The 21,528-nt window shown below is 36.5% G+C and overlaps 3 protein-coding genes across 9 annotated transcripts in view; 2 read left to right on the top strand and 1 right to left on the bottom strand.

Moving 5' to 3' along the window:
- MTR (5-methyltetrahydrofolate-homocysteine methyltransferase) overlaps positions 1 to 21,528 on the bottom strand; it is a 145,255-nt gene that overhangs the window by 106,230 nt on the left and 17,497 nt on the right. For all 7 annotated transcript variants that reach the window (XR_005214586.1, XM_037821795.1, XM_037821824.1 and 4 more), the window contains 6 exons: positions 14,121 to 14,210; positions 12,592 to 12,661; positions 10,774 to 10,866; positions 9,211 to 9,317; positions 6,462 to 6,521; positions 5,576 to 5,670 (listed from right to left, as the gene is read on the bottom strand). Coding sequence is in view for 6 of the 7 variants with exons in the window: in XM_037821795.1 (XP_037677723.1) it covers positions 5,576 to 5,670; positions 6,462 to 6,521; positions 9,211 to 9,317; positions 10,774 to 10,866; positions 12,592 to 12,661; positions 14,121 to 14,210 (515 nt within the window). In the remaining variant the exon portion in view is untranslated. The remainder of the gene's footprint in view (positions 1 to 5,575; positions 5,671 to 6,461; positions 6,522 to 9,210; positions 9,318 to 10,773; positions 10,867 to 12,591; positions 12,662 to 14,120; positions 14,211 to 21,528) is intronic.
- LOC119523078 (rho GTPase-activating protein 12-like) lies at positions 1,087 to 2,223 on the top strand. Its single transcript, XM_037821836.1, has one exon. The coding sequence runs from the start codon at positions 1,291 to 1,293 to the stop codon at positions 1,966 to 1,968; it is 678 nt and encodes a 225-aa protein (XP_037677764.1). The 5' UTR covers positions 1,087 to 1,290; the 3' UTR covers positions 1,969 to 2,223.
- LOC119523085 (succinate dehydrogenase assembly factor 4, mitochondrial-like) lies at positions 16,287 to 17,205 on the top strand. Its single transcript, XM_037821848.1, has one exon. It carries the CDS (start codon positions 16,347 to 16,349, stop codon positions 16,683 to 16,685), a length of 339 nt encoding a protein of 112 aa, XP_037677776.1. The 5' UTR covers positions 16,287 to 16,346; the 3' UTR covers positions 16,686 to 17,205.

The following is a 21,528-nucleotide window of genomic DNA, read 5'->3' as shown; positions in this document are numbered from 1 at the left end:
ATTTTAGCTGACTTCTTTATCTGTAAATTCAAGGGTGCTCATTTTTCAAATAAAACTTACTGTGGTCTCCAAACAGATCAAAGCAGAGCTGCTTTAATTGAATTAAGGGTAGTGGGCCTGAAACCTTCAACACTGCACCCTACCCTACAGGGGGCCCCTGGGACATTTAAGATTCAGGAATCAACTATGAAACTACTTAGTTATATTCGCATTCATTCATTCATTTACTCATTTAGTCTGATTCCTGAGTGCAATGTGGTATCCTAAATTGGATCCTGGAACATAAAAAGGACATCAGTGGAAAAACTGATGAAATCTGAATAAAGTCTGGAGTTTACGTAATAGTAATATACTCTCAGTTTTGACAAATGTACCATAGTTATGTGGGATGTTAACATTAGGTTATAACAAAGACTCTCTGTATTATCTTTGTAACTTTTCTGTATATTTGAAATTATTTCAAAATAAATTTTAAATACCATTGGTATAATTAGAAAGGATGCTGGACATTTTTCCAAACTTAGCTCCAAACCTAATTCAACTCATCTTCTTAATCCTTAAGTGACCTACGTTCCTCACCTGTTAAATGAGGAAAATAATGCCCAATCAGTTCTCAGAGTTGTGGTGAATTTCAAATGAAATATATGAAAATGTTTGTAAACTATACAGTTCTTACATTACTACTCCTCTCTCTGATACATCCATCCTAACTTTCTTTGCTTAATAATTATTTGTGTTTTAAAAACCTAGCTCATCGGCACATCGAACTGCCAGTCCTCAATGTTTGTGAGAACATCAGCAACAATCCAGTGGCTCAAGCATGTTGATGATCAAGGTAGACAATATTACTACAGTGCAGATGGCTCTCGGTCAGAGTGGGAACTGCCAAAGTATAATGCTTCGTCCCAGCAGCAGAGAGAAATAATTAAAAGTAGGAGCCTGGACAGACGTCTGCAGGAGCCCATAGTGTTAATGAGGCACAGCACGACTGTGTTAGACACCAATGACAAGGAGTCTCCAACTGCCTCAAAGCCCTGCTTTCCTGAAAACGAGTCTTCTCCCTCTTCACCAAAGCACCAAGATACAGGTCAAGAGAAATATGGATTATTAAATGTAACAAAAATTACTGAAAAAGGGAAAAAGGTTCAAAAGAACTGGTTGTCTTCTTGGGCAGTGTTGCAGGGTTTATCTTTACTTTTTACGAAGACACAAGGAAGTAGCACAAGTTGGTTCGGGAGTAATCAGTCCAAACCAGAGTTCACGGTGGACCTCAAGGGGGCAGCGATAGAGATGGCTTCGAAGGACAAATCCAGCAAAAAGAATGTACTTGAGCTGAAAACCCGTCAAGGAACAGAACTGCTAATTCAGTCCGATAATGACGCTGTTATTAGTGATTGGCTTAAAGTTATTAGTAGTACTATCAGTAATAAGGCAGTAGACACTGATGAAGCAATTGAAGAGGAGATACCAGATTCACCAGCAATAGAAAAACATGATAAAGAAAAAGACCATAAGGAGCCTAAAAAACTTCGTCCCACAAAAGTAGTTAGCATAGATTCTTCAGAACAGAAGAAAACCAAGAAAAATTTAAAGAAGTTTCTTACACGACGCCCTACTTTGCAAGCTGTTCGTGAAAAAGGTTATATTAAAGATCAGGTATTTGGATCCAGTCTTGCTAATCTTTGTCAGAAAGAGAATGGCACAGTGCCAAAGTTTGTGAAGTTATGCATTGAACATGTTGAAGAACACGGTTTGGATGTTGACGGAATCTACAGAGTAAGTGGCAACCTTGCAGTGATCCAGAAGCTGAGATTTGCAGTCAACCACGATGAGAAACTGGACTTGAATGATAGTAAATGGGAAGATATTCATGTCATTACTGGAGCACTCAAAATGTTTTTTCGAGAACTGCCGGAACCTCTTTTTACATTTAATCATTTTAATGATTTTGTCAATGCAATTAAATAAGAACCAAGACAGCGAGTTGCTGCTGTTAAGGACTTAATCAAACAGTTGCCGAAGCCTAATCAAGATACAATGCAGATTCTGTTCAGACATCTCAGAAGAGTTGTAGAAAATGGAGAAAAAAACCGAATGACCTATCAGAGTATAGCAATTGTTTTTGGTCCCACTCTATTAAAGCCAGAGAAAGAGACTGGTAATATAGCAGTTCATACTGTACACCAAAATCAGATTGTGGAATTAATTCTTCTGGAACTAAACTCCATCTTTGGACACTGATTCTTATTGAAGACAGAACCTGCGTAATAGAAGCTGGATTCCATCAGATTTCAAATCTCTATACATGATGTATTTTACTTTTGGACAAAGCAGTGACTCTTTGATTTTGCACTTTTTTGAGGGATCAGAAGGAAAAGAAAAGAGTCAAGATGTGTGTTAAGCCCTCATATTTGCTGCTTTCTTGGAAGCTGATGTAATTGTGTATAATCTTAGCTTAATTTTATCTTGAATGTTTGCATTTCATACTCAGAATTTAAGTAAAAATCAAACCTTGCAATTCTCATCAGGCTTATTATACACTGGATAATTTGGGAGGATATGACAATTTTTTTCCTCAAACTGGATAAAAAGGAATTTTTTCTCATGATTTGTAGGTTCATCGTTTGATAGAATAATACTTGCTATCAGTTATTTTAAAAATGCTCTTGGGCATTTGAAACAAAATGAAGTATATCCACTTTGAAACCTGTGTATTTCTTCTTCTCGGTTTCTGCATGCAGTGGCAGTCTTGAGTGCTGACGTTCATTTTATAGCCCAGATATAATCCTGGATGAAGGCTTGCCATTTTCTACTGTGTTGCACAGCATCCTTACTGGATACTAGTTGCTTGTTTTGGCAGCACACTAATATTACTTAAAACACTGTGATATACTGGAGTTTTTATTTAGCACAAGTCAGTTCAGGGTATTTTGGGGTTCTCTGTACTACACTGAACTGCAGTTAACAATCCTAACTAAATATAGTGCCATACTGAGTACTTGGTATGACCCTGTGGAAACAGACATTGATGTAAATATAGGCTAAAGACTCCGTGTCCTGTAGCTTATGTATATAACTGTGTTGTATAGTCTCAGAGTACATTCTAATCCTACATTTCTAATCATGTATAGGAATTATAAAAATTAAAAAAAAAAAAAAAAAAAAAACCTAGCTCAAATGCCACCATCTCTGCAAAGCCTTCTCTGTAAAGCCTTCCCTGAATCCCACAAGCAACACCATTACCCCATCCCCTGTATTGCCAGATTCTAATTTATACTTATTTATTTCTTATATTGTAATTTACTTATATATTTCTCCAAGTGTGAACTGTTTCACATTTGCCTGTATTCCAGGGAACAGAGTAGGGTCTCAATAAATGTTTGATGAATTAATGATATAATAATATCATTATCATCAACAACAGCAATAATAATATAAAAGTTCTGTCCCACTTACATTTACATTTGTGTGACAATCCCAAATCAAAATCAGAAAGCAATGATTTCTTAACTGTTCACCTTTTCATATAGATTTTATTTTTAATTTTAATTATTCTATTTTCTTAACCAGACTCCTCGACACTGGTATCAACTCTTAGTACTGTACTGGAATAAAACTAGGTAGGCACCACTCAGATTTCTAAACAGAGAACAATATAATAGGATCTGATAAAATTCATCAGTTCCTGGGCTGTCACCTATTGTCCCTTTCTGTCTACAAGATTCAGAATACAATGGAAACCAAATATATTCTCTCCTTGTGAGTGGGCTGTAGATAAATGTTAAAAGTTTAGGAAGGATTATAGAGTAATAAAAAAAGAAAATTAACGACTAAATGGATCAAAAGTCAAATTTACTGTATGTTTGCTTAAAGAAAAGGAAAATAAATTATTTAGAACCTCAATAAAAATCTCATCCTTGGCTTCCTGCAAGTGAAGCAGTGGCACTGGGAAACCGTCCTCTAAAGGCACTCTTTGAGAACTTTCAGCAAACTAAAGGTTTGCAGGAAGCCTGGGGTGACATTTTGTTCAATATAGAGATTTCAGCTAATATCTAGAGGCACTAAGCAGGTAAAAAATTAAGACTTAGCAAAGGAAAGGGGAGAAAAAAGAAAATGAAGGAAGGAATGTGCAAAATGTTTGGGAAAAGGCAAAAAAATTGTTTTCAAATAAACTAGACAAAGTTTGTCTTCAGAGACTCCTACAACTTTCCTGTATTCTGTCTCTCTGTTAAAGTTATTCAACCCTACTATGCCAAGAACTTTATTAAACACTAGAGAAATAAAATTATATAGATATAGCTCTGGAAAAGCTAAGCTGGTGAGGAGGCAATCATAACCCAATCCAATATAATTATTTTCTTGACTATCAGGTACCATCAATTGTGTAACAATGCATACTAAATTAAAGCAGCTCTTAAGAAATCATACTACCACATTAAATCAACCGTAAGGTACCCTGAAATTAGAAATATTCAAATGTGAAAAAACTGAGCAACACGTAATTGAAAAAATGTAGTATAACACTGGTTAAGAGCATGCTCATATCCTGAGATCCACTACTTACTTGACCTTGGGTGAGTTACAACCTGAGTCTGTTTCCTTATCATTAAAATGAGAGTGTCAATAACATTAACAACCTCAAGGTGTTGTTGTGAGAACTAAAAAACATAACTCATAAAAAAAAAGCACTTAGAAAAGAGCGTGGCATACAACAAATTGTACAACACTGGGCAACAAAATGAATAGAAAAAATATGGAGATAATTTGGAGTGTAAAATAAATGTTTATTACTATTATTTTTTACAGCAAATGCTATGATAAAGGTAAACAGAGTGCTCTCAGAAAGAACACAACCCTAGGCTGGTGAGAAAGGGAAGGCTGCATAGAGCAGATGCTCGAGATGAGTTCAGGAGTTGTGCCAAATGAAGGAGGTGGGGGCTGGGAAATATACAGCCATAGCTACCAGGCAGAAGGAATAGTGTATGCATGGGATAGGCCCAGGATATAAACAGTATATCCTCTTAAAGCTTCCATTTCACTCAAGGTATGTAATTTAAAACATTTTGATATGAAAAATGGAAAGAAAAAATATGGCAATAATTTGGAGTAGAATGTAAAAACCACATTAATTTTTAAGATAAAAACATGAGTTTTAGTATTCTGACTTTATTCCAAAGCTAGACTGTTTCTGGTTGCAACATAAAGAGGGAAGGAAAAATTTTGTGAAGCACTGCCCTAAAAGTGTAAGGGACTGATAATAGCTTTAAAGTGTTACCAGGCCAAACATAGTCTTCGACTATAAGAACAATACTTGAAGACACAAAGGCAACCATTTGGCTGGCCCAGGAAGTATGTCAACTCTGCCAGTTCCTTAAACTGACCCATTTAGGTAGTGCTCTTTTATAGCCCTTAGAGAAAAGCCTAAATACTGTGGAAGTGGTACACTGGAAATATGCAGAAGCAATCCCTCCTAGGCAACTGAAAAACAGCCACCTCCAGCCAGGTCACATTTTGTAGCCATCATAAAAGATCCTCCACAAAGGAGCCACGTCAAGGAAAGGATGATCACACTCACCAGAGTGGGTCTGCATGAGACACACTGATGACAAATGCCTCTCCTGTCTGTCCAGAAAGAGTCCGCCCACTTTTATCAACAATTGTCCCTGATACCTGCATTAACAAAGTGAACTAAGTCAGCAACACAGACTCATGTTAAGTATATGGTCACAAAGACAAAATAAAATGAACAAACTGACTTTTTTTTGTACTCTTGAAAGGAAGAGAACTGTGGAACTCAAATTCAAATTCAAAGGCAGCATGTTTAATAAAAGTCACCTGGTGGGAGAGGGTGGTGGTTGGTAAGTCACAGAAACAAAGAAAAAGAAAAGTCACTGAGGCAAAAGGAATAACCAAAAAAGCTTTAGAATTCATACTTCTAGTTCCACTAGAGAAGACTTTCCCATAGATACCTCAGGTTATCCTAGCTTACTGCAGTTAAACATCTGATTTAACACCTCTTGCATTGATTCTATTCTATTCTCACCAAACAATCTTATGACTCTCATATAGAACTGCCTATTGATTTAACAACTGACAGTCTGCTGTCTTCTCCAGTGTTGGGTACTTTGCAACCTGCCTGTACGTCCATCTCTCCCTGGGCCCTAATGAGTCTCTAAGCCTTTGGCTTCAGTGGACCAAACGAATCCAGGCTTCTTTTGAACAGATTACCTTACACCAACCCCTTCTTCATTCATTTTCTTAGCATTTCCAGAGATAAAACTGCTATTGGTCTAGAATTGGAGGTGGGAGGACAGTGAGCAGAGGAAGTTGAAGTAGGTGGTTCCTAAAGGATATTATTAATAGTTCCACTATATAAGGAAATAAAAACCCTACCCTCAAAATGACAATATAAATTTTTTAAAAAAATTCATCTCTTAAAAAGCAAACATTTTAGAACTTACAAAAATAGGCCGAGGAGCATACTTCTCTTCAAAGAGTTTCTGGAGTGCAAACAAGGCTGCCTGTCAGGGTAAAAAGGGAAAACATCTTTACTTCTAAGAGATTGGTTCAAGGTCAATCTAACTGCCTGATCACAATGCTCCCTGTTCCAAAACCTCTTCAGATAAGATATACATCAAGCTGACTGAAAGTTTACCTATAACCTTTTATTTTCTCTTTGGAGGCTATGAAGAGCTATTCTTTCTTCCTTCTTTCAAGAAGGAAGGAAGGAAGGAAGGAAGGGAGGGAGGGAGGGAGGGAGGAAGGGAGGAAGGAAGGACGAACTCCTATATTCCCCATCCTTACATATACATGGTAGGGATATGAACCAATAGTGCTGTATCATTGCAAGAAAGGGTGTGAGCTTAGATTGGGTTATAAAGGTACAAATCCCATGTTACTCTGCACTGGTCAGTTCATGCTTTAAGTTCCAGGCAACACAACTTCTTTCTTTTTATTATTATACTTCCGGATTCTAAGATGTGCAAATTTTCTCAGTTAATTTTCTGAAAACAGAATGCAGCCTGTAATTAATATGTACCTTCAGTGTAATGATGAGATCCCCCGACTCTGCACATCGGAAATCGACAGTATCATAATTTATTTTTCTAGAACCAGGCAAATTTTGAAAAAAGAGCTTATGAAAAAAAAACATGTAAGGATAGCCAGGAAAGTTCTGGGGGAAAAAAAGGAATGAAGGGAATGGGGATCTAAATGTTAACTAAGCCTACCAGATACTCAGTCATATTATAATGCTACAGTAAATAAGAGTACAGTAATGTCACATAGATTACTGGAATACATTAGAGCCAAATACACTTGTGAATGTCTCATGTTAAGGGTGACATTTTATATCATTTCTATCACTGGGAAACAGCAGAATGTTGAATACATAGTGTTTTAGAGAACTACATAACCCTAGAGAGAAAAAACAGATATCTAACTATTCCTCACTCCAAAATAAATTCCAGATGCACTATGAGGGAAACCAGTCCCTCTATAATCAAAAGAACTTTATGTTGCACATTCTAAAATTTAAAAACTGAGCAAAATAAATATATCCTTAATGCTTTATCCCTCATTTTTATATCCCCCTCATTCCTAATCTAGACAACATTGGACTCTTTTCAAAGGTATACCTGAATCCCATTTCAGATATATGCCTTACCTTGTTCATTATTACTTTTCTTTTTTAAAAATATATACCTGAATTACTTTTCAAGTTATAATTTGTTTACTTGAGATTCAAAAAACAATTTCTGGAAAGGTGTAAAAAAGAAAACCCATAAAACTGATGGACTAAGAATGAGTTAGGATAGCTCTGGCTGGCAGTCGCTCTCCTCGTTCTTCCTTCAAGCAAATAATTTAGTAAGTAATAAAAAATTCTGAGTCTGTGGCCTTATTTCCACAATAATTGAGCGATTAAAGATTTGATGAAATTGTAAAAGTACCATAGACAAAAAGGAACATTTCCTCCCCTTATCTTGGGACGGTGAATGTCCTAAGTATAATCCCCTGCCTTCTAAAATAAACAAGACTCCACAAATTCAACCATATAAAATTAAAATTTTCCTGCACCTTTGAAAAACAAAAACAAACAAACAAAATCACAACGATATCACTACCACAAGTCAAAAGTCAAACAACAAATCAGAGGATAATATTTGCTACTCACTGACAAGAGGCCCAATTTCCTTACCAAAGGACTCAATAAAAAAAGACCAAAAGTCCAATTTTAAAAAGACACAAGACATACATCACTGAAAACAAAATATAAATGGTTCTAAATCTAAAGAAAGATGGTTAACCTCATTCATGGTAAGAAAAATACCATTTTTCACCTATCAGATTAGAAAAGATCAAAAAGTTTAATAACACATGGTGTTAGAGAGGGTGTGGCAAACTGGAATCATTGTATGCTGCTTGCTGATGGGTGTATAAATTAACGCGATCTCCAAAGAAGGCAATTTGATACTAAAGATCGAAATTAACTATGCACATATCCTTTGACCCAGCAGTTTCACTTGTCAAAATTTATCCTATACATGTACTGTGCAAAAGCATATATAGAAGGATATTTACTGCAGCACAGCAACCTTAAAAAACTGGAGTGGCAATTCTAATATCAGATAAAATAGACTTTAAGACCCAAAATATTATTAGAAATAAAGGAGGACATTTTATTTAAAAAAAAAAAAAATTGGTCATTACATTACAGGTATGCAGAGTAGGCTATGTTTAAATTTAGTGATGGAAAGGAAAACAAAAACACTTATACACACATGCTTGTATCTGCAGAGAATCTCCACCAAGACCCACAAACTGGTAATTGTACCTGCCTCGGTGAAGAGAGCTAGATATCCAAGAATTGGAAAGGGAGAAAAAGATACTAGTTTTCACTGCATACAATTAGGTACGTTTTGAATTTAGAACCATGTGCATGCATTTATTACCTATGCTTGTGTGTGTAGATATACATACATAACAGTTATATGTGAAAAATGTTTTCATAATTGGAAAAGTTTTTCAAAGTTATAAAAATAGTTCTTTTAAAGTTTTTCCCATTTTACTGGACTCAGTTAAAAATATTCAAAAATAAAATGCAACAAATAATTTAACTTTGATAAAGGCTATTACTGTCTTCTCACTATTTTAGTGGATTCATCACAAATCCCACCCCAGCCTTAACCATTTTTTTCTCCCACAACTTACCTTAGCATTTGCAGTATCAAAAATAGTTTCAACAAGTAAAATATCGACCCCACCATCTAGAAGTCCTTTGGCTTGCTCTTGGTATGCTTCCACAAGCTCATCAAATGCTACAAAAAATGAATCACACCCAGTTTGTCAGGCATCAATATACTCTGAAAGATCCCATGGTATTCTGAGTTCAGATCTCATACCTGAGAATTAACTATTGCTGGTTTAAAATACACAGTTTAAGGACAACACTGCCTTTTGTAAGAAACCAGATAAAGAAATATGGCAGTGATGGAAAGTAAACAACTAAGCTGAATACAAGTCATCTGTATGAGCTGAGAATGAGTTAGTGAGAAGGAAGATATATGAATTTCTTAAACCCTGTACCTTATTCTCAACATCCTTAAAATATACAATTCTTTGGAGAGATCGTTTTTATCACCAATTAAGAGATAAGCATGAGGAATAATTACAGAAAGGCATCAAATAGATTTGGATACATCACAGGTCAAGTCACCTCCCCACTTTCTGTGGTAAAAGACTGCAATCCATGGTGAGCTTGTAACAGGGATTTAACTCCTGGACTTTCAAGCCAATTCTATCAGAGAGAGAACCTGTCTGATGGGCAATTTTAATCTCAAACAAAAGCATTCTATCACACCTAGGTAAAATGTTTGTTAGAAACTTAAGCTTTCTGTTTCCATTCTCTCTTTCTCTCTTCTTTTTAGCAACCCTACCAAAGAGAGATTCTCTCTCTTCTTTCTAGCAACCCTACCAAAATAAAAAAGAAGAAAAAAACCTCAGGTTTTCAATAGAAAAGCATAAACAGCAAGTTTACGCTTGCTGTATTAAGTTTACTTTCTATCATACAGCACAAGAGAAAAGAAAATATTAGCTCCCCACTGTCACATCTAGACCTAAGAGAGCACTGAGCATACGAGCCAGGTTTGAGCAATTCCCCAGTGGAAAAAGTTTGATACCACTACATGGAAAATTCTATAGCCAAAAACCATACTCCCTGAGGTACACAGTATCATTATTATTAAGCTCTCATAGTTTAATTCTTTTTGTTCTCTAGAATCTTCATGCTTAAGATATTGATTCCTAGGTCCCTAGATTTTTAGTAATATGCATCTCAAATTCAGCTACTATGTTTTTATGGTTTTGACTGCTTTCTAATAAGTTAAATGGGAGTATTATGGGTTATTCTATAATAGACTGAGTCCTAGTACCCATATTTGCTCAACTTTTCAGGTTAAACCTTTCCTTTCTTCCCCCCCTCCCCTTTTTGTTTGTTTTAGGCTATAGTTGTATTGATTTTAATTCCACAGGCTGATAAAGAAGCACTTACTACAACACTATATACATTTGAAAGCAAGCTTTAATAATAACATAGCAGCTTTTTATTTATATGTCTACTTACTATTTTCCCAGCACTACAGTAAGCACTTTACACGGATTAATTCACAACAACCCTGAAGTAGATTCTATTACTATTCCCATTTTACAGATGAAAAAAACTGAAGCACAGAGGCATGTGTCCAAGGTCAACTACTATAAATGGTAAGTACTCACTGATGTTCCTGTAATCTGGTCTTTCCACAGATGGAGACACAGAGAGTGTCTTATTAGTTGGACCCAGAGCTCCTGCCACAAACCTTTTAATTCCTTTGGGGAAAAAAAAAAAGGAGCATGAAATCTATAAATAGTTGAACCTTTTTGTTGTGAATCAAGAGCCTATAAGATTTTCCCTAGAACACCGATGTACAATCTGTTAACCACAACTCTGAAATCCAGAAAGCTCAGAAAACCCAAATTTTTTTCATAATTCATCTGGCAAAAAAACTTGACCACTCCTGAACTAATAAGGGGCTAGTTATAGTCTTTATCCTACTTACTGGTACAATTCATAGACACTGTTGCAGAAATGTGTTTGATTCTAGGGGCTGCCCCAGAACCCAGTGGGGAAATTATGTAACATAGGAGCTATGCACATATTAGCACCAAGTCAACCCCAAAATCTCTGAATTCCTAAATGTCTGGCCTCAAGGATTTCAGTAAGTAATTCTTTTCTATCACCACAGCTATGCTTGGACAAATTATCCCTCTATTCTTAAGAAACACTGAAGGTCCTATAAAAGCTACTTTTAAGAGTGCTCAATGTGAAATGTTTTCTAGTATTACATTGCAGGCCCTTCACCAGAGAAAAATATTAAATCAAGATTAATAATTATAAAGCCTGAAATTGAAGTATGAAACAGATTGAACCTTATTTTCAAAACTTTTATACAAAATGGCAATTACCTTTTTTCTAGGCTAGAGCCTAGAGCATTCTAAAACAGCCTGAGAAGTTTTCATTTCACATATCTTAACAGAAGCCAGGGGTTATCCTGCTCATTAACTTCGCTGGTTTTAACCACTCAATATCCTGGTCTATGCTTTGCAATTTAACTGGAGAACACTACTGGTTGGTTAACTCAGACTTTGGACAGATTACAGGGCACAAATATTCTTTATCTTTCCTAAGCAATAATGTGGGTATAAGAAAAATGTTCTTACCTTTCTTTGTTTTAGTGGGTTCAATATTCTCTGACCTATGAATCTGTTTGGTAATATTTCATGCTTTTCCATAGATTTAAACATTCTCTCCTAGAGACAGAGTTACTGAAAATTGCTTTGGTCTTCATTATTATGCTATGTGTCTAAGTTTCTAACAATCTTGCTTTGCATCTTTCCTGCTGGCAATAATTTCACATTTCCAAATCTTAGGAGGCTCCATATATTTCTTCTATTCTTTCCCTCTCTCAAAGCCTCCCTACCAGCTGGTGTGCAAGTGTTCTTATGGCACCCAGCCACAAGGTTAGTTATTTTGGGGACGAATTTCCAAGTCCCAGCAATACCAAATCTAATGTTGCACATTTTTGTGTGCTGCACAGAGCCTTCAAGGACATCAGCAGTATAAAGGAAGTTATCTCTTTACCTAAACAAGTCAATTATGGAGAGGAGAGCGGTTTTAAAAGAATGTAAAATGGCCTAAGGATATCCAATATAATGAAAGATTGGGTACGTTTTGAATTTAGAACCATGTGCATGCATGTTACCTTAATAACCTGATGATGTGCTTCCACAGAGAGAAAAAAGAAAACAGTTTACTTCTAAACAGACAAGGAAACCATCCATGGTTCTTGCCACAAAGTTAAGCTATAACCTCGAGCAGCATAAACACAGAGCAATCCCTGAACCCAAGGCCCACACGGATAGCATCAATTCAGAGAGAGGCTGAATACTTGATAATGAAAACTGCAGGGAAGTAACCTACCAGGATACAGTGTCTGCAGTGTTGCTAGTGGTAGGTCAATCATCATGCAAAAAAGGGAAAAGAATGTTTCTTACCTGTCTGGAGAGTTATCTCCTCTGCTGCTTTTTTGGCCACTCCTGCAGAGCACTTGTTCATCCGGTAGGCCTAACACATCAACCACAAATGTTATATTGCCCTTCTTTTCTTCCATGCAATAAAGAAGAAATTCATGATAATCGAACACCCAGTATTATTCAAGGAAGTGTCAGAGTGAATTAATTTGAGGTCTGAATGAAATCTTAGCAAAGAAGGCAGCAAGGAAAGGAAAGGGTTCATGGGAACTGCTTTTAGATTCTTCCCTGAACCAAGAGCTGACTGGTAAAAAGGACAATCTCTGGACAAATGGCATTTCAGAGAACAAGCTGATGTGGTTAAATATTCAGAGAATTAGATGAAAATATGAAATGGCAAAAGCACTGGCTTCAGAGGCAGGAGTCCTGGGTTCTAATACTAGATCTGTCCCTGCCTAACTGAAACCTTGGGCAGTTTCCTTAACAGCTTCTTCGGGTCTTGATTTGATTCACTGAAAAATGGTTGGAATCAGTAGTTCTTTATTTTGTGTAGATTATTAACCTTGTGAGAATGTGATAAAGGGCCAGTAACCTCATCAAGAGGAATTAAAAAGCAAGTATGCAGATATATATAAAAGTATAAAGCCCTTCCACAGACCAGGTTAGGAGGTCCTGGATTAGGCGTTCTTCAAGATCTCTTCTAATTCTAAGGGCCTTGGGTCCTCAGCTCCAGTAATTAAGAAAGCAGAATATCCTAAACAGGAGTTAGTAAAATAAAGCCTGCAGGGTAAACCTAGCTCACAGCCTATTTTTGTAAATGAAGTCTTACCAGAACATAGCCAAGTCCATCCATTTACATATTGACTATGGCTTCTTTTGCACCACAAAGAGGTGAGTAGCTGCAACAAAGATTGTATGTAGGCAGCAAAGCCTCAAATATTTACTATCTGGCCCCTTCTGAAGTTTGCCAACTCCTGCCTTAAAATGACAGAAGTAACTGGAACACAATTTCACTTTCCCTTGATAACCCAAAGACACCTGACCTCACAAAGCCCCAGTATCATCAGAGAAATTCAGACTCTTAGATCACTCAGGACTACTGGCATGAAAAGCAGAGGCAAGTGTCTGGAAAAGTACCATATAGAAATGGAGACTTCAGCATCTACTATGCATTCCCATCGTTTTTAATGTCTTACAAAATTTGAATATGCAAGCAACGAGTTTTTTAAAAAAGGAACCAAATCTGGCAGCAAATACTTAAAAAGTCCTCACAAAATGGTATGCATACAGTCAGATTATGTATTTATCAACAGCCACTACTTAAGTATCATTTTATTTAATTATCACTTTCCCATAAAAGAAGCCAGTTAGAAAATGAATGGGCTGCTATGTTTATAAACAACAGAGATTTAAACCATTTCCCCTGTCTGACCACAAGAGATAACTAGGCATTAGGCTTGACTATGCAACTTTGTGTGGTTTTCTCACCAACAACTACCAATGTAGCAAATGCTGAGGAGTGTCTCTGATAGGAGGGAAACTGGGATTCTTACCAAGTGTTCAAGGCCATAGTCAGCTTGAGCAAGACTTGTGCTGCTAAAAGTATTTGTTTCAATGATATCTGCCCCAGCCAGCAAATACTCCTGCAAGAGAGAATTATGTTCATGCTCATGAGTTTTAGAATCCCTGTCCCCCAATGCCTTTTCTGTCATCATCAGCCCCAAACATCTTTTGACCACTTACTAAATGTAGCTGCACTAGAGGCTAGAGATGCAAAAAGGTATAAGAATTTCACAGAAAGGAATGTGTAAAATAAGCACAGAACATATGAATTCAGACAAATTTCACAGGATAAGGCAGTGTGTTAGTCAAGTTCTGTAAACTCTGAGCTCAGTTTCCTCCTTTGAAATTACTATAATCCTACTTCACAGGGTGATTGTATAATACAAGATAGCATATCAAGTGACCAGAACCTGATGGGTACTCAACAAAAGTTAGGCTTGTTTCCTTCCTTTTTCCCTGCTTTAGTGCCATCTGATCCCACCAAAATCAGAGATCTCTACCTCTGAGATCTCACGTTCTGAAATGTCCTCTCTTAATTTTTCAGTTCACATCTTCTAGTCCCTCTGAACCAGCTCTGTACCTTTACTGGAACCTTGAGGATCTTGGCACCCTTCTATTCTTCCTGTTTGAAACCTGTCTTCCAGTTTCATTCTTTGGACACTGTTCTGGTTTGCTAAAGCTGTCATTAGGCAAAATACCAGAAATGGATTGGCTTTTATAAAGGGATTTATTTGGTTACAAATTTACAGTTCTAAGTCCGTAAAAGTGTCTGAACTAAGGCATCAACAAGAGGATACCTTCACTAAGGAAAGGCCAATGGCATCCGGAATACCTCTGTCAGGTGGGAAAGCACATGGCTGGTGTCTGCTGGTCCTTTGCTCCCGGGTTCTGGTTTCAAAATGGCTTTCGCCAAAATGTCTCTTCGCTTCTGTATCTCTTATTTTCTCTCTCAGCCTCTGTGCATCCTTGCTTGTTTTCCCAGGGCGTTTCTCTCTAAGCCTCTGGGGATTCTCTCTTAGCTTCTCTGGGGCAAACTCTGGGCTTCATCTCCAAATGTCCTTCTGTCTGCATCTCCCAGCGTCTCCAAGTGTCCGGGTCTGTGTCAGCCATTAGCTTCTCCCAGGGGCAAACCCTGGATTACATATCTCAGCTTCTCTCCAAAATGTCTCTCTCAGCTTCTCTTAAAGGACTCCAGAGATCTAATTAAGACCCACCAGGAATGGGTGGGGTCCATCTCCATGGAAACAACCTAATCAAATGTCCCACCCTAATCAAAAGACTAATAAGTCTGCCCCCACAAGATTGCATCAAAGAACATGGCTTTTACAGGGGACCTAATAGATTTAAACCAGCACAGACACCATCTCAACTTCGATCTGAACAGCATACCAGACTCTCTCGACCTCCTTGAGTTTCTAATAGCAAGTAAACCTAACCTCTCTCAAGGTGATGAACATTGTTCACAGAAGGAACTAGGAAATGAAGACCAAGATTTACACATTTATAATAACAAAAAGCCACAAACATTCTACATGTCCATCAATAGAAAAACCGCTAAATAGACTACAATATAGCCATTTTATTACATGTTATGTGGCAGCTAAAAAACATCGCATATATCTACATATATTGACATGGAAAATATGCACTGTTGAGTAGGAAAAAAAGACACAATGTTATATAAAGGATGGCACCACTAAATTTAAAACATTTACACACAAACAGAAGTGTTTTCTACAGATACACGTGTGTGTGTATATATATGTATACACCTATATACATGTATATATAAATTATAAATGCATAGCAAAAGGATCTGACTTAATAACCAACCAATAACCAACAAATATCAGTGGTTATCTCTGAGGTTTGGAGTGGTAGTAAATGGGAATTTTCTCTTACCTGTAGGGTTTTTTTTTTAATAAGAAAGAATAATTAAAATTTTTTATTTTTTTTTAAATTGAAAACAAGCTTAATGCTTAGGAATAAGATAAGGGGATTATTAAATACACGATGATATATATATATAAAATAGATTATGAAGTTAGTAAAACCATATTTCAGAATATTTAATGTTTCTGCTATGTTAAGTGAAAAATATAAGTTACAAAACAGTATGAAGCGAGTTCCACGGAGGTCCGTCCCCTTCCGGCCCTGTGGGGCTCGCTCGGCGTCACGATCGGGTCTTTTCCCCCAACTGGGCCACCGAGCAAGCCATGGAATCCCGCGCCATGACCACGTTGGGCCTTGCGGGACGGCTCAACCGTGTTCAGGCCAGAGCCTGGAGAACCGCAAGATCACCCCTTTTGTGGCATTCTTTGAGGAAAACGAGTTCTCTAGGAGGAAAGTCTGAACCTGCCAAACAATCCCTTAAGAAGCCAAAGTTACCAGAAGGTCGTTTTGATGTACCAGAAGGTTCCCATTTAGAGAAAGAACCACTGGAAAAATTTCCTGATGATGTTAATCCTGTTACCAAAGAAAAGGGTGGACCCAGGGGCCCAGAGCCCACTCGATATGGAGATTGGGAACGTAAAGGACGTTGTATTGACTTTTAAGTCACGTATAATTTTTCTGAATATGTACTTCTGAATTAACTTATTTTTTATTATTTTATTTCTTACATAGTTTAAGGCATCTGATTTCTATAATGTGTTTAAAAATATATATGATGGCTTTGGAAGAAAATGCGCTACTATAAATTGGGAAAGAAAATATTTCTACATTAGCACATATGACTTTAAATCTGTTGAGGTATGGAAGTGATTATAGAGCTGCAAACTTTTACTTCAGCATTTTTCAGTTTAAATTAGTTACTTGTAAAATGAAAATAAAATAATTTTTTAAATTCCATTACCATGTGCTAGGTAACAGTGACTTTTTAAATGTGAGTTAAATAATGCATTATAGTTTGAGTAGGCCACAGTAACTACAGAAAATCTTTTGACAAGGAGCTGGATTACTTGCTTCAAAACCTGGCTCCACTTCTTACTAGCCATGTGACCTTGTTACTTACTTTCTGTATGCATTGGTATCCTTATATGTAAATTGGAAATAATGATAGTTCCACTTCATAGGGTGGTTTGAGGGAGAATTAAATAAGTAAATATGTAGTCCACTTGGGGCAGTGTATAACACATACCTCTCATTAAATGTTGGCTATTCTTAAATCATAAATATATTTTTCCAGGTATTTAGACTATCTGGGGAGGAAAATTAAGAAACAGTAATTTGAAATACTTCAGTTGGAATTGTTTTATATGTATGCAACACTTAAAAATCATTAGTTGAAAAATAGTGATTATTTGCTTGGGTGAACTGAGATCAAATATGTTAAGTTTGTAAAACATAAAATTCAGGTACAGAGGGCAAATATGAGAAAAGCAGAAAATAGAATCTGCCAATCTAGTCAGATTTGATGACTCAAAAGCTCCTATGCTCTGGCCTTGATAACTAGGTCAGGAAAAGTCAAGTCCAGTTTACAGATCTGGAATGAGGGAAGGTCAGGAATTGCTGGGTTCCCTTAGGTTTCCTTTGTTACAGGTCCTTGGCCTCATGTGGATAGAGATTGGGCCTTCAGTTCCAGGCTACTCTTGAATTACCTAGGAAGAAAGGGTTAGCAGACCCTATGGAAAGCAGGATGCCATGGGCTGATAATTTTGTGATATTATTTGAGGAGATTGTAAGGAGGCCTATTTAAGAAAATAAATTTTTTAAAAAGTATATTCTACCCAGAAACATACTAATAGTGTGCAAATAAGGACTAGTCATTTGGCCTTTATATCAGTTGTCTCTCAGTCAGTGTTTGTTCTGATTGCAGTTACTGTGTATGTTGTGAAGTAATAACCACATTACTTTTAAAATATCCTATAATTTAATCAGCCTCCAATTAGCCCAGATTAGTGAAGGTTTTTATTAGGTTAATTCAAAAATAGTACTTCAAATTATTTTGTATTGTATAGTCTTGTGTTTTGTTATAGTCATCATTATATGTGATAGAGAAAAGACAATTTATATACCAAGAGCTGATATAACAACCAAAGAGCTGTAAGAAGATAATAGAATCTTTAATCTCTGTTAACAGTAATGTATTTCATGACAGTTACCGAAATATTTATGGTCTTTATTTCCATCAGACATTAACGAAAAAACTTGAGAACTCTCAATTTGGAACATGAGATAATGTGAGCTTCATGGAAATCTGTTGCTCACATCTCCTCCTTCAGAAAGAAAAGTTGACTGAGAACCCCAGCTGCTGCCCTTTGGCATCCACTACTATGTTCTTATTGAGGCCCCCACCAGTGACTGAGCATTTGGATGCTATTAATGCCAGCCCTTTCCTGTGATGGGTGAATTTGGTTCAACAACTCCCCATAGGCCTGCTCAAAATTTTTTTAGGACTGTGCTGCAATCCAAGACTTCCTACCCAATTCTCATTTTCTTTCCTCTCCTTCACCATTGTCAGATCCTACCTGCTCCTCCTTTTTATCATTCACAGATATCTCCCCCAATACATCTCTTTTACTTTTAATCCAGTCTTGGCATCTGTTTCTTAAAGAATCCAAAATAACATGGATGATTTTTTTTTTTACATTTTTTATTATGAAATATAATGTTATATATTTCATATTATTTCAAATATATATATGTTAACATATACTGAAAAGTGATAACTTTCAAGTACAATTTAACTAGTCAGAGAGTAAATTTCAAAGGATGTTATGGGTTACAGTTAATATGGATGATTTTTAAAACACACTTATAAGCAGGTTTTCAGAAAATGTCACTGGCTTTTTGCAGTATAATCATAGTTTAAATAATTTTACATTGCTTGGTGTTATGGATTGACTTGTGACCCCCAAAAAGATATGCTGAATTTGTAATCTCCAGTACCTCAAAATGTGACCTTATTTGGAAATAAAGTAATTATGCATAGAATTGGGCAAGTTAAAATGAGGTCATACTGGAGTAGGATGTCTCTTAATCCAGTATGACTAGTGTTCTTATAAGAACAGAAAATTTGGACAGAGAAGGGACAGCCATATAACAGAGGCAGAGATTGAATTATTCCACAAGCCAGAGATCACCATGGATTGCTGGCAAACCAACACCAGAATTCTATAGACTTCAGAGGAAGTGTGGCCCTGCCAACACCTTGATTTTGGACTTCTAGCCTGCAGAACTGGGAGACAATAAAATTCTGTTATTTTGAGCCACACAGTTAATCATACTTGGTTTCAGCAGCCCTAGCAAACTAAGACTCTGAGGGAATTCTGGGAAATAAGTTGACCTTTTATATGTAAGACTCATACCATGAAACCTTGTACATAGTAGGGATTTTGGTTGAATTGAATTATGTCCAGCATTTTCTCTTTCTTTGATGTCAGTTGCTATGACCTACTATCAGTCAAAATATAATGTTAACTATTGAACTTTTAAGAACAAATTTAAAAGCCATATTCTGGTATCTAATAACAAATATTAGTTGGATGGCTAGAGTAGTTTCCAGTGAGCAAGTTTTGTAATAGCAGTTAATGATGTGTGAGCAATTTTAATAATTTCAGAAGAGTACTTTTTTTAAGTACAGCATAAGAATGGCAGGGGGCAATTAACCAATGTTGATTGATCAATTAGGAAGGAAAGTAAAATGAAGGTATATGTATCAAAGTGCCTGGAAAGTTCATTCATTCAGCTGATTCACTTAATCAATGTCAGTTGCCCACTTTGTGCCAGATACTATGCTAGGCTCTTCAGATTTGATGATGAATGAAACAGAGCCCCTCCCATCCTGGCATAAAGTCTGGTGGGTTTGATTTGCATTTAAGAACAGTTCCAGAAGGCAGCTGAGGACTAAATGCATTACAGGTACTTCACCCCAAACAAACCAAAGGGAATTTCATAACTTTGGTGAGACTATTCCACTTCTGGGGCTTTTGGTACTAAATGACTCTTCAAATACCTGAATTTTCACCTCTTTAAATCAAAACTGACTCTGTGGAATATTTATTAATTAAGTATTCATTCCATGATCAAACATGTTCTGATTTTGCTGTAATCCTCCCTGGACATTGATCAAGAAGATATGGAGCAAGCAGAGTGATATAATTAAGATTCCTGGACATACAAGTAGCCCTGAGAAGAGTATTTTTTGGTGGGCATCTATCTCTGCACAATACTGGAACTAAAGCTGCCCCACCTTCACTAAGCTTGGAATGTTTGACCTGAATGAATTATAAAGATTATTGTACTATCCATGAATGTGAGGCTGTGTTCTTGTGAATATTGATAAATATTTATGATTAATAAATACTTAATATCAATTGTGAAAAAAAAACAAAAAACAAAAAAACAGTATGAAGCAATGTAATCCCAATTTCATTTTTAAAAATCTAAGTATTCAAAACCAGACTAAAATACAAATTAAAAAATGTGAATGGTAGCTGCCTTGATATTGCTATTACAAGCAATTTTTATTTTTTCTTCTATGCTTTTCTAATGAGACTTTTTTTTACAATGACGTTTTATCTTTTAAAAAGGGAAAAATATTCATAAATTTCTGGTTACTATTGTCTCCAATTTTACATACTTTTGAAAATTTCCATAATATGAAGTTTAAAAAGTCTATTTTTTAGCTCTTCACTCTCCTTCTCTACCTTCTCTCCTGTCTCAATTTCCCTACCCATGAGCTCCTGGATATGACACCCGTGGATTCCAATTCTCTTGTGGTGGTTTGGAGCTGTATGTACCCCAGAAAACATGTCCTTAACCCTAACCCATTCCTGTGGGTGTGAACCCATTTTAAGTAGGACCTTTGGATTGAAGTTACTTTGGTAAAGGTGTGGTAAAGACCTCAATCGGGATGGGTCTTAATCTTATTACTGGAATCCTTCATAAGAGAATGAAATTCAGATAAAGAGAGAAAGCCACAGAGGGAGCAGCCAGAAGCTGAACCTTGAAGAGAAGGGAAAGACCAGGAGAAGCCACCATGTGCCTTCCCAGATGACAAGCTAAGGAGCAAGGCTTGCCAGCAGCCAGCCCCAGGGTCTTCAGGAGGAAAGCATCACCTTGAGGACACACTGATCTGGACTTTTATTACCCTCAAAACTGGGAGCTTATAAATTCCCATTGTTTAAGCCTACTCATTGTATGGTATTTGCTTTAGCAGCTAAAGGAAATTAAAACACCTATTCTCACCAACTTAAAAAAAATGTGTGATCTAGTCAAGCTACTTAATTTCTCTGCTCTACAGTCTTCTCATGGATAAAGTTGTTAGGATTAATGGAAGACATCAATAACAGCTAATTCTATAGGTAACAGACATTTTGAATAAAATCTGGACATTCCATTAAAATTAAACATAAAGGGCTCTGATCTACAATCACTAAACTTCTCCAGAAACAA

Source organism: Choloepus didactylus, chromosome 2, assembly GCF_015220235.1.
Source record: "Choloepus didactylus isolate mChoDid1 chromosome 2, mChoDid1.pri, whole genome shotgun sequence".
In the NCBI taxonomy this organism is placed as follows: domain Eukaryota; kingdom Metazoa; phylum Chordata; class Mammalia; order Pilosa; family Megalonychidae; genus Choloepus; species Choloepus didactylus.
This window is presented reverse-complemented; position numbering and strand designations above follow the sequence as displayed.